The 17310-nt window shown below is 46.6% G+C and overlaps 1 protein-coding gene across 3 annotated transcripts in view; it reads right to left on the reverse strand.

The window, feature by feature from the left end:
- The window catches only part of LOC139574384 (acid-sensing ion channel 2), a 422721-nt gene extending 409326 nt beyond the window's left edge, over positions 1-13395 (reverse strand). Inside the window, exons 1-2 of one of the 3 annotated variants that reach the window (XM_071398922.1) lie at positions 12881-13395; positions 11602-12222 (exon numbers count right to left, since the gene is read on the reverse strand). In XM_071398922.1, coding sequence (XP_071255023.1) covers positions 11602-12177 — 576 coding nt within the window. In that variant the 5' untranslated portion in view covers positions 12178-12222; positions 12881-13395. Of the gene's footprint in view, positions 1-11601; positions 12223-12477; positions 12667-12880 lie in introns of those variants that run through there. The other 2 variants (XM_071398937.1, XM_071398928.1) reach the window with 2 other exon arrangements.
- Between the last annotated feature and the right edge of the window lie 3915 nt (positions 13396-17310).

Consider the following 17310-nt stretch of genomic DNA (forward strand, 5'->3'; position numbering starts at 1 on the left):
TGTGCTCTGAGTGACTGATCACAGCTCGGGATGGACATGAGTACTCGAACTGTCTTCAAAACTCCATCTTTAACCAGAGATCAATGTTTTTTCAAATACTGTAAAACTATTTGGTCAAAATGTTGTCTTGAAAATAACGTTAATAAGCTTTGACTCCAGTGTTCCATTTGTGCATTTGCGGGACACAACAGAAAATAAACCCACCTTGTCTCACTCACTCAATTGCGTTCCGACCGCTCCATCTACACAAGCGTGCTGTGTGCACCTACATATAAATGCCTATAAAACTAGAAACACGTATCTAACTGATGGGATACTACATTCCTTGACAAAACGACGACAGTTTTAGCACAAATTCAAAATAGACTGGTTGATTGATGTAGAGAAATAAATGTGTGTTCCAACAATGAGCTGCAGTTGTGGAATAATTGGGATATTTTCTGTGTAGGCTACTTTGCAGGTTTCATTAGTAACCACATCCACAAAGTCATAATGCGCTACATCGTAAAAATGTACGATGAAAGCATGAAAACAAAAATGTACTTTTTGGTCTTAATTTAAGGTTAGCAGTGGTTGAGGTTAGGGTTATTTTGATGTGATTATAAGAAGAGAAGTTGCAGAACCAGGCACGGTTTATGACTTTGTGGCTGTGGTAACTAATGTTAGTAACGATCCTACTTAGCGAACTGCTAGTGCCATTTAGAATTGGTTAGTCTCGGCCAGTGGTTCCCAAACTTTAAATAGTCCCGCACCCCTTCAAACATTACACCTCCAGCTGCGTACCCCCTCTAGCACCAGGGTCAGTAACCCTGCCTCACACACACACTATACGATACATTTATTAAACATAAGAATGAGTTTGAGTTGTTGTCACAATCCTGCTCGTGGGAAGTGACAAAGAGCTCTTATAGGACCAGGGCACAAATAATAATATAATAATATTCAATAATTTTGCTCTTTATTTAACCATCTTACATATAAAACCTTATGTGTTCATTGAAAATTGTGAATACCTCACCACAGGTTAATGGCAAGGGTGTGCTTGAAAGGATGCACATAACTCTGCAATGTTGGGTTGTATTGGAGAGAGTCTCAGTCTTAAATCATTTAGTATTTCGTTTTCATGCTAGTGAGGGCCGAGAATCCACTCTCACAAAGGTACGTGGTTGCAAAGTGCATCAGTGTCTTAAATTTGAATTAATACAAAAGCACACATACATGTATTATGTGATACAGTACAGAAACACACAGAAACACATAGAAACACACAGAAACACACACTCTGTCCCCTCCTTCTGTGCCCATGATGAAGGATGTCTCCAGGCAGGCTGCTGAGGTAATGGACCATATTCATCTTCTCTCCATCTCTCCCTGCTGGCTTTACCACCTAGTCCAGCTCTCTCTATCTCTCTCCCTGCTGGTTTTACCACCTAGTCCAGCTCTCTCTCTCTCTTCCTGCTGGCTTTACCACCTATTCCAGCTCTCTCTCTCTCTTTCTCCCTGCTGGCTTTACCACCTAGTCCAGCTCTCTCTCTCTCTCCCTGCTGGTTTTACCACCTAGTCCAGCTCTCCATCTCTCTTCCTGCTGGCTTTACCACCTAGTCCAGCTCTCTCTCTCTCTTCCTGCTGGCTTTACCACCTAGTCCAGCTCTCCATCTCTCCCTGCTGGCTTTACCACCTAGTCCAGCTCTCTCTCACTCCCTACTGGTTTTACCACCTAGTCCAGCTCTCTCTCTCTTCCTGCTGGTTTTACCACCTAGTCCAGCTCTCTCTCTCTCTTCCTGCTGGCTTTACCACCTATTCCAGCTCTCTCTCTCTCTTTCTCCCTGCTGGCTTTACCACCTAGTCCAGCTCTCTCTCTCTCTCCCTGCTGGTTTTACCACCTAGTCCAGCTCTCCATCTCTCTTCCTGCTGGCTTTACCACCTAGTCCAGCTCTCTCTCTCTCTTCCTGCTGGCTTTACCACCTAGTCCAGCTCTCCATCTCTCCCTGCTGGCTTTACCACCTAGTCCAGCTCTCTCTCACTCCCTACTGGTTTTACCACCTAGTCCAGCTCTCTCTCTCTCCCTGCTGGCTTTACCACCTAGTCCAGCTCTCTCTCTCTCTTCCTGCTGGCTTTACCACCTAGTCCAGCTCTCTCTCTCTCTCTTCCTGCTGGCTTTACCACCTAGTCCAGCTCTCCATCTCTCCCTGCTGGCTTTACCACCTAGTCCAGCTCTCTCTCACTCCCTACTGGTTTTACCACCTAGTCCAGCTCTCTCTCTCTCCCTGCTGGCTTTACCACCTAGTCCAGCTCTCTCTCTCTCTCTCCATGCTTGCTTTACCACCTAGTCCAGCTCTCTCTCTCTCTCCCTGCTGGCTTTACCACCTAGTCCAGCTCTCCATCTCTCTCCCTGCTGGCTTTACCACCTAGTCCAGCTCTCTCCCTCCATGCTTGCTTTACCACCTAGTCCAGCTCTCTCTCTCTCTCTCCATGCTGGCTTTACCATCTAGTCCAGCTCTCTCTCTCTCTCTCCCTGCTGGCTTTACCACCTAGTCTAGCTCTCTCTCTCTCTCTCCATGCTGGCTTTACCACCTAGTCCAGCTCTCTCTCTCTCTCTCCATGCTGGCTTTACCACCTAGTCCAGCTCTCTCTCTCTCTCTCCATGCTGGCTTTACCACCTTGTCCAGCTCTCTATCTCTCTCTCCATGCTGGCTTTACCACCTAGTCCAGCTCTCTCTCTCTCCCTGCTGGCTTTACCACCTAGTCCAGCTCTCTCTCTCTCTCTCCCTGCTGGCTTTACCACCTAGTCCAGCTCTCTCTCTCTCTCCATGCTTGCTTTACCACCTAGTCCAGCTCTCTCTCTCTCTCCCTGCTGGCTTTACCACCTAGTCCAGCTCTCTCTCTCTCTCCCTGCTGGCTTTACCACCTAGTCCAGCTCTCTCTCTCTCCCTGCTGGCTTTACCACCTAGTCCAGCTCTCTCTCTCTCTCTCTCTCTCCATGCTGGCTTTACCACCTAGTCCAGCTCTCTCTCTCTCCCTGCTGGCTTTACCACCTAGTCCAGCTCTCTCTCTCTCTCTCTCTCTCCATGCTGGCTTTACCACCTAGTCCAGCTCTCTCTCACTCCCTGCTGGCTTTACCACCTAGTCCAGCTCTCTCTCTCTCTCTCTGCTGGCTTTACCACCTAGTCCAGCTCTCTCTCTCTCCCTGCTGGCTTTACCACCTAGTCCAGCTCTCTCTCTCTCCCTGCTGGCTTTACCACCTAGTCCAGCTCTCTCTCACTCCCTGCTGGCTTTACCACTTACTCCAGCTCTCTCTCTCTCTCCATGCTGGCTTTACCACCTAGTCCAGCTCTCTCTCACTCCCTGCTGGCTTTACCACCTAGTCCAGCTCTCTCTCTCTCTCTCCCTGCCTTGACATCCCCTTTCTCTCTCACCCCGATCCAGCACCCCGATCCAGAGACCACCATAATTCACTACTTCACATTATCCACACTATTGCGGTGTCTTTTAAATAAACAGCAGGGCATGCACATTTCAAGCCAGGCCTCACCCCAGGTTTATTCTGCTGAACAGGTTGCTTTCCTGTCTCTGGGGTGTTTTAGAGGGGCGAACCAGGGAGAGTGAGTTAGCAGTGGTTCCCGTGCCCTTTAACAGACTGAGCCGTGCCCTGTAGGGACCGTAAAATGGCTTCGTAATGGCACATTAACGATGAATGGATCCATTCACATTAAGGACGTAATATGATGCATGGGGATTTCAAATGGAGTGAAATGCACAATTTTAAAACAAATAAAATGTTTAGTGAGAGGAAACATAATGTAGCCTACAACCCTACCTGTTGGTGTTCTGTGCTGCTCTGATGGTGGGACATTTTTACATTTTAGTCATTTAACAGACACTCTTATCCAGAGCGACTAGAGTTAAGTGTCTTGCTCAAGGGCACACCGACACATTTTTCAGTCGGCTCAGGGATTCGAACCACCGACCTTTCGGTTACTGGCCCAACACTCTTAACCTCTAGGCTATCTGACACCCAATAAACTTACTTCAAGTGGATATATCCCTTCATAGGGATCAGGGTTAAACACAGACACAACAATGTAGACATAGGCAATTGGCCATGTAGCTAGACGAATCTATTACAACCAGCCAGTCAGATGGGGCCACAGGTTGTGTAGTGCATAAATGCGGTGCTGAAAATACACCATTGTGGTTGTAACCCTTGGCCAGGCTGGGTCAGATGTATTGCTAATTAGCGTCTGTGTGAGGCCATGCTGGCTGGCTCTCATTAAGGTTGAGTGTGTGATAGGGCCCACCCTGGCATCAATCTGAGGGGATGCTACTGTAGAACTGTCACATTGAGCTGCATTTAGTCTGGCAGACACTGATGTAGCCTGTCACTGTGATCAATCAGCGTTTAATCAGGGCTGTAATAATCACACAGAGGGAGCATTACTTAACACAATCAGAATCACATTCACACATTATAAACACATAAACACACACACGGCTCCAGCCTCACATATAGGCTACACAGACTTTTCAATTATTCAAATGTATTTACATCTAGAATCTAACGCTCACACAAATGCAATCTGTTATTCACATGCGTAAATACATTTCAAATGTACACAAATACACATTGACACTATCACTAGAATGGAAAAACACATTTCTGCTTTCTCTTTTGTTTATTATTCTATTCTGTTCCAGTTTCATCCGTCACATCACACTGACGCCCATGTTCCCACAATCCTCCCTGCGGTCATTCATCACAATGTCACTCAAACTCTGGTCCCTGTTGTGTCATGGTAATACGCCAGTGTGTGTGTGTTTTTATTTCTGTGAATCTGTTTGCCTTGGTAGAAGGATATACAGTGGGGAGAACAAGTATTTGATACACTGCCGATTTTGCAGGTTTTCCTACTTACAAAGCATGTAGAGGTCTGTAATTTTTATCATAGGTACACTTCAACTGTGAGAGACGGAATCTAAAACAAAAATCCTGAAAATCACATTGTATGATTTTTAAGTAATTAATTTGCATTTTATTGCATGACATAAGTATTTGATACATCAGAAAAGCAGAACTTAATATTTGGTACAGAAACCTTTGTTTGCAATTACAGAGATCATACGTTTCCTGTAGTTCTTGACCAGGTTTGCACACACTGCAGCAGGGATTTTGGCCCACTCCTCCATACAGACCTTCTCCAGATCCTTCAGGTTTCGGGGCTGTCGCTGGGCAATACGGACTTTCAGCTCCCTCCAAAGATTTTCTATTGGGTTCAGGTCTGGAGACTGGCTAGGCCACTCCAGGACCTTGAGATGCTTCTTACGGAGCCACTCCTTAGTTGCCCTGGCTGTGTGTTTCGGGTCGTTGTCATGCTGGAAGACCCAGCCACGACCCATCTTCAATGCTCTTACTGAGGGAAGGAGGTTGTTGGCCAAGATCTCGCGATACATTGCCCCATCCATCCTCCCCTCAATACGGTGCAGTCGTCCTGTCCCCTTTGCAGAAAAGTATCCCCAAAGAATGATGTTTCCACCTCCATGCTTCACGGTTGGGATGGTGTTCTTGGGGTTGTACTCATCCTTCTTTTTCCTCCAAACACGGCGAGTGGAGTTTAGACCAAAAAGCTCTATTTTTGTCTCATCAGATCACATGACCTTCTCCCATTCCTCCTCTGGATGGTCATTGGCAAACTTCAGACGGGCCTGGACATGCGCTGGCTTGAGCAGGGGGACCTTGCGTGCGCTGCAGGATTTTAATCCATGACGGCGTAGTGTGTTACTAATGGTTTTCTTTGAGACTGTGGTCCCAGCTCTCTTCAGGTCATTGACCAGGTCCTGCCGTGTAGTTCTGGGCTGATCCCTCACCTTCCTCATGATCATTGATGCCCCACGAGGTGAGATCTTGCATGGAGCCCCAGACCGAGGATGATTGACCGTCATCTTGAACTTCTTCCATTTTCTAATAATTGCGCCAACAGTTGTTGCCTTCTCACCAAGCTGCTTGCCTATTGTCCTGTAGCCCATCCCAGCCTTGTGCAGGTCTACAATTTTACCCCTGATGTCCTTACACAGCTCTCTGGTCTTGGCCATTGTGGAGAGGTTGGAGTCTGTTTGATTGAGTGTGTGGACAGGTGTCTTTTATACAGGTAACGAGTTCAAACAGGTGCAGTTAATACAGGTAATGAGTGGAGAACAGGAGGGCTTCTTAAAGAAAAACTAACAGGTCTGTGAGAGCCGGAATTCTTACTGGTTGGAAGGTGATCAAATACTTATGTCTTGCAATAAAATGCAAATTAATTACTTAAAAATCATACAATGTGATTTTCTGGATTTTTGTTTTAGATTCCGTCTCTCACAGTTGAAGTGTACCTATGATAAAAATTACAGACCTCTACATGCTTTGTAAGTAGGAAAACCTGCAAAATCGGCAGTGTATCAAATACTTGTTCTCCCCACTGTATATATTTTTGTGACAAAGGAAGGGGGAGAGTGGAAAGAGAAAGAGAGAGACCAAGGAAACAGGCAGTGGGCAGAGATTATGACAGTGCATTCTCTTGTAGACTGTCAACATGACTCAGATTCAGAGTGTTTAACAGTCACATGTACAGGGTTGCAGGTGTGATTGCAGGGTACAATGAAAATCTTAGGCTCCAAGCGCCAACATTCTCCCTGACACAGGTCAACTGAGAGTCACAAGACAAGACTCAAAAGCCACTGACAGTATATTACTCGCTAATGTTCAGTCTCTGGACAATAAAGTAGACAAGCTCAGGGCGAGGATCTCATTCCAGAGAGACATCAGGGACTGTAACATACTCTGTTTCACGGAATCATGGCTCTCTCCGGATATACTGTCCCCGTCCATACAGCCAGCTGGGTTCTCAGTACATTGCGCAGACAGGAATAAAGAACTCTCCGGGAAGAAGAAAGGCGGGGTTGTATGTTTCATGATTAACTACACATGGTGTGATTGTGATAACGTACAGAAACTCAAGTCCTTTTGTTCACCCGACTTGGATTACCTCAGAATCAAATGCCGACCGTATTACCTCCCAAGATAATTCTCTTCGGTTGTAGTCACAGCCAAACTGGAACCCACATATCCTGAGGCCGCATTTATTGTAGCTGGGGATTTTAACAAAGCAAATTTGAGGAAAACGCTTCCAAAGTTCTATCAACACATTGACTGTAGCACTCGCGCTGCTAAAACACTAATGACTCCATTTTGCTCATCCCTTCCTATAGGCAGAAACTCAAACAGGAAGTACCCGTGCTAAGGTCTATTCAATGCTGGTCTGACCAATCAGAATCCATGCTTCAAGATTGTTTTGATCACGCGGACTGGGATATGTTCCGGGTAGCCTCTGAGAATAACATTGATGTATACACTGACACGGTGACTGAGTTCATCAGGAAGTGTATAGCAGATGTTGTTCCACTGTGACCATTAAAACCATTAAAACCTACCCAAATCAGAAACCGTGGATAGATGGCAGCATTCGTGCAAAACTGAATGCGCAGACCACTGCATTTAACCATGGCAAGGTGACTGGGAATATGGTCGAATACAAACAGAGTAGTTATTCCTTCCGTAAGGCAATCAAACAGGCAAAACGTCAGTACAGACACAAAGTGGGGTCGCAATTCAATGGCTCAGAGACAAGACGTATGTGGCCGGGTCTACAGACAATCACGGATTACAAAGGGAAAAGCAGCCACATTGCGGACACCGACGTCTTCCTCCTTGACAAGCTAAACACCTTCTTTGCCCGCTTTGATGATAACACAGTGCTACCGACGTGGCACACTCCCAAGGACTGTGGTCTCTCCTTCTCCGTGGCTGACGTGAGTAAGACATTTCAAATTGTTAACCCTTCTTAAGGCTGCTGGCCCAGACGGCCTCCTTAGCTGCGTCCTCAGAGCATGTGCAGACCAGCTGGCTAGAGTGTTTACGGATACATTCAATCTCTCCCTTTCCCAGACTGCTGTCCCCACTTGCTTCAAGATGTCCACCATTGTTCCTGTACCCAAGAAAGCAAAGGTAACTGAACTAAATGACTATCGCCCCGTAACTCTCCCTTCTATCATCATGAAGTGCTTTGAGAGGCTAGTTAAGATGAATTTCACCTCTAACTTACCTGACACCCTAGACCCACTTCAATTTGCATACGTCCCCAATAGATCCACAGACGATGCAATCGCCATCGCACTGCACACTGCCCTATCCCGCCCCCAGGTGGTGAAGGTAGGAAACAACACCTCCACATCGCTGATCCTCAACAAAGGGGCCCCACAAGGGTGCGTGCTCAGCCCCCTCCTGTACTCCCTATTCACCCATGACTGCGTGGCCACGCATGCCTCCAACTCAATCATCAAGTTTGCAGACGACACAACAGTTGTAGGCCTGATTACCAACAATGACGAGACAGCCTACAGAGAGAAGGTGAGGGCCCTGTCAGAGTGATGCGAGGAAAATAACTTCTCCCTTAACGTCAACAAAACGCAGTGGAGAAGGTGAAAAGCTTCAAGTTCCTCGGCGTACACATCACAACGATCTGAAATAGTCCATCCACACAGACAGTGTGGTGAAGAAGGCGCAACAGCATCTCTTCAACCTCAAGAGGCTGAAGAAATTTGGCTTGGTCCCTAAGACCCTCACAAAGTTTTACAGATGCACAATTGAGAGCATCCTGTCGGGCTGTAACACCGCCTGGTACGGCAACTGCACTGCCCGCAAGCGCAGGGCTCTCCAGAGGGTAGTCTGGTCTGCCCGACGCATCACCGGGGGCACACGGCCTGCCCTCCAGCACACCTACAGCACCCGTGGTCACAGGAAGGCCAAAAAGATCATCAAGGACATCAACTACCCGAGCCACGGCCTGTTCATCCCGCTACAATCCAGAAGGCGAGGTCAGTACAGGTGCATCAAAGCGGGGACCGAGAGACTGAAAAACAGCTCCTATCTCAAGGCCATCAGACTGTTAAATAGCCATCACTAGCCGGCAACCACTCTTTTACTCAACCCTGCACCTTAGAGGCTGCTGCCCTATATACATAGACATGGAATCACTGGTCACTTTAATAATGGAACACTAGTCACTTTAATAATGTTTACATCCTGCCTTACTCAATTCAAATGTATATACTGAATTCTATTCTACTGTATATTAGTCAATGCCACTCCGACATTGTTCGTCCAAATATTTCTATACAGTACCTGTCAAAAGTTTGGACACACCTATTCATTCAAGGTTTTTTCTTTATTTTTACTATTTTCTACATTTTAGAATAATAGTGAAGACATCAAAACTTTGAAATACCACATATGGAATCATGTCGTAACTAAAAAAGTGTTAAACAAATCAAAATATTTTTCAACGATGACCCAACACACCTCCAGGCTGTGTAAGGGCTATTTGGCCAATATGGAGAGTGATGGAGTGCTGCATCAGATAACCTGGCCTTCACAATCACCTGACCTTAACCCAATTGAGATGGTTTGGGATGAGTTGGACTGCAGAGTGAAGGAAAAGCAGCCAACAAGTGCTCAGCATATGTGGGAACTCCTTCAAGACTGTGCAAGGTTGTCATCAAGGAAAAGGGTGGCTACTTTGAAGAAACTCAAATATATTTTGATTTGTTTAACACTTTTTTGGTTAATACATGATTCCATATGTGTTCTTTTATAGTTTTGATGTCTTCACTATTATTCTACAATGTAAACAACAGTAAAAATAAAGAAAAACCCTAGAATGAGTAGGTGTGTCCAAACCTTTGACCGGTACTGTATTTCTTAACTCCATTCTTTTACTTTAGATGTGTGTGTATTGTTGTGAATTGTTAGATATTACTGCACTGTTGGAGCTAGGAACACAAGCATTTCGCTACACCTGCAATAACATCTGCTAAATATGTGTATGTGACCAATACAATTTGATTTGAAGAAACGTCACTAGTGCATAAATCACTACAGGGACTAGCAAGTATGACTACAGAGCATTCTTAGGTCCATATTTACACCCAAAGGATCCAACAGAGTTAACAGGAAATGACATATTGTCCAAACAGAGATTCCCAAAAGATTACTAGGTTACAGATTCACCATTGAAGAATGACTAATTCCTGACAGAATAAAAAATGAGTCACTGAGACCACCCCAATAAAACCAGTGAAGCTATTACATTACACATCACTGTTGCCTTGCCAGTTAGTCTTTGTGCAGTGACAGTGAGTGTGTCCCGAGATGAAAAACCAAGATATGAATCCATCTGTGACTACAAAACTGGGCGACCTGGAAGCCTCAACTCAGACAATCTACAAGCTGCCAGTATGCTAGTTTAGACAGAGAGTGATGTCTTTGATATTCTGCTTTAATGACAAGAATGATTACACTCCTCAAAGGGAACCTCATCAAAGCAGATCAGATCCTAAAGGCATGTCTACAGCAGGGCCTGTGTGTGTGCTACGGCTCTATGGCTACAAGACAAAAAGCACGGAAGAAAACTCATTAGCAGCAACCTGTACATATACTACAGCCTGTGCATGGTCTGGAGAACTTGTGGGCTACAAACTGTAGCTGGGTAAGAGCTGTAACTGGACAAGAGCTGTAACCGGGCAACAAGAGCTATAACTGGGCCACAAGAGCTGTAACTGGCCAACTAGACCTGTACATGGACAAGAGCAGTAACTGGTCAACAAGAGCTGTTACTGGGCAACAACAGATGTCCCTGGGCAACTAGAGATGTCCCTGGGTAACGAGAGATGTACGTGGACAAGAGCTATAACTGGGCCACAAGAGCTGTAACTGGCCAACTAGACCTGTACATGGACAAGAGCAGTAACTGGTCAACAAGAGCTGTTACTGGGCAACAAGAGATGTCCCTGGGCAACTAGAGATGTCCCTGGGCAATGAGAAATGTACGTGGACAAGAGCTGTAACTGGGCAACAAGAGCTGTAAACTGGGCAACAACAACTGTAACTGGCCAACAAGAGATGTAACTGGCCAACTAGAGCTGTATGTGGACAAGAGCAGTAACTGGGCAACAACAGCTGTAACTGGCCAACTAAGAGTTGTAACTGGGTAACAACAGCTGTAACTGGGTAACAAGAGCTGTAGCTGGGTAACAAAAGCTGTCAATCCATGAAATCTGAAATGATGTCACATGTGTTTAGCCCAAAGACAAACTACTTATTCCATATTTATGGGGACTATCAAGAGACCTGTAGCACAGACTGTAAGAACCCCAAGAGCTGTCCTGTGGATGAAATAAAGAAAACAATAGCAGGACAGCTGCAGAGTGTGTGCTTGCAGTACACAATCACTAAAAAACAACCTGTAGATGGAAGTACAAAAATATCAAGAGAAATACACAGCAGGGGACCCAGTGCACAGTAGCATGGGAGGAAACAGCCTCAGCTACCAACATACATCAAGTCAGCTCAGAGGGAAAAAACTTTGAAAACTTGTAGACCATATCACAGAACACACATTAACACTTGACAGACAAAGCCTTCTGAGTGAGAGACTCAACTGCGCTGCAGTAGCAGCAGATCTGACCCATGCCAGACCTGAGCAAAGACAGGGAGACTATGAGTAGACTTACGATTTTGAAGTCTTTGTGGCTGCACTCCTGGCCTTGGTATCGGCAGTAGAGCATCATCTCCTTAAGGTCGTGGCCCACCCTCTCGGTGAACTCACGCATGCTGAAGGACTTGGGCCTGTAGGCGGTGAAGTTGGCCTTGTCCGTGAGGAAGGCCAGGACGTGGGGCTCGGCCAGCTGGGGCTCAGGGATCCTCAGGTGGACGTCCAGCAGGGCCAGCAGCTCCCCAGCGTGGTACAGGTCATTGCGGGACAGGCGGCTGAAGCGGTAGGCGTTGAGGTTGCACACGGTGACGGCAGGGAACACCAAGCTGCTCGACATCACGGCATCCACGCTCGTCACATGGGGGTAGGAAAGGAAGTAGGCCAGGCGCTCGGCACTCTCCATGGCCAGGAGGCCCAGGCAGGCCAGCAGAGCGGCGGCCCAGAGCAGGCGGCGAGGTGTTGGCCGGCCGTAGGGGAAGATGAAGCGCAGGCCGTGTAGCGTGCTGGTGTGGGAGAAGGCCTGCCAGGAGGACGGGTGCAGACTGGAGCTCTCATGGCTCCCCTCACTGCCACAACTCTCCTTTAGGTCCATCATAACCCCTCCGGTCCCACAGCCAAGGACGCCCCAATACACAGACACCTACAGAGACACACACACATACACAGAGAGAGAGAAAGAATGAGAGAGAGCGAGAGAGAGAGAGAGAGAGGGGCAATGCAATGAGAGCCCTGAACTACCACCTAGAAAGGGAACACATAATCACACGTTCAGTTCACACAGAGAAAGAGAGAAAGGGGGAGTGTCCCAAACATACACACCTGCAGCACAGAAAGTGACAAACACAGAGACACAGAGCAAAATAAAGCAACCCAGAGAATCAAGCCAAAGACAGACCTACAGAGAGAGAGGAAGAGCACGAGGCAGAGATCTTCACAACCCCCAAGTCCTTACTCCAGATAGAAAAGAGAGAGCGTGAAGAATAGAAAGATGCACCCCCAGGGCATCCCTTCCTTCCGCGCCTCCACTCTTTCTCTGTCCCTAGTTACTCTGGATGCCAGCCTCTCTGTGCCTGAAACCTCCCCCCTCCGCTCCTCCAACATCCCCCCGCCCTCTCTCCTTCTCTCAGTGACTGTTTTCGTTGTCAGGATCCCAGAGGTAAGTCCACTGTGACACAGAGTGAGAGAGTCATTTAAGCCACGAGCCAATCAAAGCCACCTCTGTGTATTCAGTGTCCCCACTTCACACACACACTCAACTCTCTGGATCTCCCTGTGCGACTAATGACAAGCCTAAGCACCTCTTGTTCAGCCTAGCGAGATGACATCCAGCCTGTGTGTGAGCCTTGTGTGCACGTGAGAGAGAAAGGGAGAGAAGGGGAGAGAGAGGGGGAAGGGAGGGATGGAGATAGAGCCGCTGATGATCAGCGCCGCCAGTTTGTCGCGCATGCCGATCCAAACTCCTCCCGTTCTCCTCTGGCCAGACGCATCCGCTGATTCCGCTCTCCCTCCTCTGCCCAGCTCATCCATGGAGCCAGTGAACAACAGTGGAGCCAGAAGAGACGCACACGCTTACACACGCTCGCGCAGAGAGCGAGGATAGAGCACACACAAACACACTCCTCCTCTCCACAGTCTCTTATTGAATCTGCTTCTGTTTTTCTTTCCCTCTTGCTCTCATTTTTCTTTTCCGCCCGCCTGTTTTCATATTCCCCATCTCACCACTAACCGACTGACGGATGGATGCAGGACGCAGATTGTCAGGGAGACGGATGGTTAGGGAAAGGTGGAGGAGAGAGATCACGCATGAGGAGTGGTGGAGAGGGATGGAGAGAGACAGAAGGAGGGGGGGCAAGGAGAGGGGAAGCAAGAGAAAGACAGAAAGTCCCCACTCCCCCACTGATAACAAACACTGCATTTTGTGCCCAGTCATTTGTGCCCAGGATTGCACAGAGATATCACACAGAGAGAAGTAATGCAGAGACATAACCCCAAATGTGTATGTTCTGTGTATCCCTGTGTATGTGTGTTAGCGTGAGTGAGATATATCACAAAGAATCTGTATGAGAGAACTTGTGTGTTGAAGCTACATTTGACCCAGAGATATGTAACAGTGTGTGTCGGTAGAGGGGGTGGCAGGGGTATAGTGTGGAGAGAGCAGGGCTGCATGTGCCAAGTAATACAAGGAGACAAGGGGAGACCGAGAGGGACTGAGAAGAGAAAGGAGTGTGGCTATGTGTGCAAAAAGAGAAGAAGAGACAATCGAGGGAGAGGAAGAGCATAGTAAATGGAGAGGGCTACAAATTTGATGAAATAGAAACAGACATGGAGTTAGGAGCCATGAGAGCATGTATGTGGCTAGCCAATAAGAAGATAATTATAAACTGGTTGGTTCGAGCACTGAATGCTGATTGGCTGACAGCCGTGGTATATCAGACCATATACCACGGGTATGACAAAACTTTTATTTTTACTGCTCTAATTACGTTGGAAACCAGTTTATAATAGCAATTAAAGGCACCTCAGGTATTTTTTTTGTATATGGCCAATATACCACGGCTAAGGGCTGTGTCCAGGCACTCCACGTTGTATCGTGAATAAGAACAGCCCTTAGCCGTGGTATATTGGCCATATACCACACCGCATAGGGCCTTATTTCTTAAATATAGTCCTCTACACAGGGCCGGTTCCAGGCATACGCAACATAAGCAGGTTTTGGGAACTCAGTTGGTGTCTCAACTGACTGTTGAGAATCAGAATAGTAAAAGTTTGAAACTTGGTCGTGCATCATCAGTTTCTCGCTTGTTTTGTCAGTCACTGACAGTCACACAATTAGCAATGTGAGCTAACAATTTTTACATTTTAATGTCCAGAGTGACTTACAGTTGGTGCATTCACATTAAGATAGCTAGGTGGGACAACCACACATCACAGTAAGTACAGTTTTCCTCAATAAAGTAGCTGTCAGCAAAGTCAGAGTTTGTAAGAGGGAAAAGTCAAGTGCGAGTGTTAGTTCATGAAAGTTATTTTGTTGTTGTTGATGTTTTCGGAAGATGGGCAGGGAATCTGCTGTCCTAGTTTCAGGGGGAAGCTGGTTCCACTATTGGGGTGCCAGGATAGAGGGGAGCTTGGACTGGGCTGAGCGGGAGCTGCACTCCCATAGGGGTGGGAGGGCCAAGAGACCAGAGGTGACAGAACAGAGTACATGGGTTGGGGTGTAATCTATAGAGACTTACCCAAAAGTTGTGATTGTGGTGTGCTTGTTGCAAATTCCTTCCAGCTCTTAACTCTTTCCCTATTGAGACTAAACTTTGCATCCCTCTTTCTTTTTAAACCCAACATCGTTTTTTAAAATATACATTCATCATCAACTGTGGGACCACCACGGTTGAGACATGTAAAGTAGATATGTCAACATGTAAAGTAGATATGTCAACATGTAAAGTAGATATGTCAACATGTAAAGTAGATATGTCAACATGTAAAGTAGATATGTCAACATGTAAAGTAGATATGTCAACATGTAAAGTAGATATGTCAACATGTAAAGTAGATATGTCAACATGTAAAGTAGATATGTCGGCTCAAGCTCTGTAGGCCTATGCAGCGAAAGTGGTTTGGCGCGTGGCAAATGATGGGTTTACACACTTGAACCACAAATGACAGGGGCAGTTACTGTAGTCATAATCTTTGCCTGAACAGAGCATCCTTGAACAACACAACTTGCATGCCTGTGTGATTCATTCTCTTTTATGGTAAGTTTGAGTTATATTATCCATATAATAGGCTACATAATAGGCTACCGCTAGGACTTGTTTTGCCTATTCGCTACAGATACCTGGAAGATTGACCTACCTTTGCGCTAGTGCTTTGATGATCGATCCTTGCGTGGAGCATAAAGTGAGTCATATTCTTTATCAGTAGTCTGTCCCATCACCTCTTGTGGGGTCTGTGTCAGTAACCACGTTTCCATCCAACCATTTCATGCGGATGAATTACTTGACGTTTGATGGAAACATGAAATTCCAGTACAATTTTAGAAATGCCAACAGACAATGTTCGTTCATGTTGGGATCTTTTTGTGTCGGTAAAATTAATTATGCGAATAATGTCGGTGGAAGAGCCTTTATAAGCAAATATTGATATAATAACTATCATATAGTTATATAACTGAGAGTGAAGTGATGATACACTATATATACAAAAGTATGTGGACACCGCTTCAAATGAGTGGATTCGGCTATTTCAGCCACACCGTTGTTGAAAGGTGTATAAAATCGAGCACACAGCCATGCAATCTCCATAGACAAACATTGGCAGTAGAATGGCCTTACTGAAGAGCTCAGTGACTTTCAACGTGGCACCGTCATAGGACGCTACCTTTCCAACAAGTCCGTTCATCACATTTCTGCCCTGCTAGAGCTGCCCGTCAACTGTAAGTGCTGTTATTGTGAAGTGGAAACGGAGCAACAACGGCTCAGCTGCAAAGTGATAGACCACACAACCTCAAAGAACAAGACCGCCGAGTGCTGAAGCACATAAAAATTGTCTGTCCTCGGTTGCAACACTCACTACCGAGCTCCAATCTGCCTCTGGAAGCAACATCAGCACAATAACTGTTCATGAAATGATTTCCATTGCCGAGCAGCCGCACATAAGCCTAAGATCACCATACACATGCCAAGCGTCGGCTGGAGTGGAGTAAAGCTTACCACAATTGGACTCTGGAGCAGTGGAAACACGTTCTCTGGAGTGATGAATAACGCTTCACCATCTGGCAGTCCAACGGAAGAATCTGGGTTTGTCGGATGCCAGGAGAACACTACCTGCCCGAATGCATAGTGACAACTGTAAAGTTTGGTGGATGAGGAATAATGGTCTAGGGCTGTTTTTCATGGTTCGGGCTAGGCCCCTTAGTTCCAGTGAAGGGAAATCTTAACGCCACAGCCTACAATGACATTCTAGATGATTCTGTGCTTCCAACTTCGTGGCAACAGTTTGGGGAAGGCCCTATCCTGTTTCAGCATGACAATTCCCCCGTGCATAAAGCAAAACGGTTTGTCGACATCGGTGTGGAAGAACTTGACTGGCCTGCACAGAGCCCTGACCTCAACCCCATCGAACAGCTTTAGAATGAATTGGAACTCCGACTGCGAGCCAGGCCTTATCGCCCAACATCAGTGCCCGACCTCACTAATGCTGTTGTGGCTGAATTGAAGCAAGTCCCCGCAGCAGTGTTCCAGCTGATGAAACTGTGGGTTTGCACAACTGAAGAACTTCTGCACAAACTGTCAGAAACCGTCTCAGGGAAGCTCATCTGCGTGCTCGTCGTCCTCACCAGGGTCTTGACCAGACTGCAGTTTGGCGTCGTAACCGACTTCAGTGGGCAAATGCTCGCCATCGATAGCCACTGGCACGCTGGAGAAGTGTGCACTACACAGATGAATCCCGGTTAACTGTACCGGGCAGATGGCAGACATGTGGGCGAGCAGTTTGCTGATGTCAATGTTGTGAAGAGAGTGCAGCATGGTGGTGGTGAGGTTATGGTATGGGTAGGCATAAGCTATGGACAAGTAACACAATTGCATTTTATCGATGGCAATTTGACGTGACGAGATCCTGAGGCCCATTGTCATGCTGCCATTCATCCACTGCCATCACCTCATGTTTCAGCATGATAATGCACGGCCCCATGTCGCAAGGATCTGTACACAACTATTGGAATCTGAAA

The sequence above is a fragment of the Salvelinus alpinus genome, chromosome 1 (assembly GCF_045679555.1).
Source record: "Salvelinus alpinus chromosome 1, SLU_Salpinus.1, whole genome shotgun sequence".
NCBI classification, from domain to species: Eukaryota; Metazoa; Chordata; class Actinopteri; order Salmoniformes; family Salmonidae; genus Salvelinus; species Salvelinus alpinus.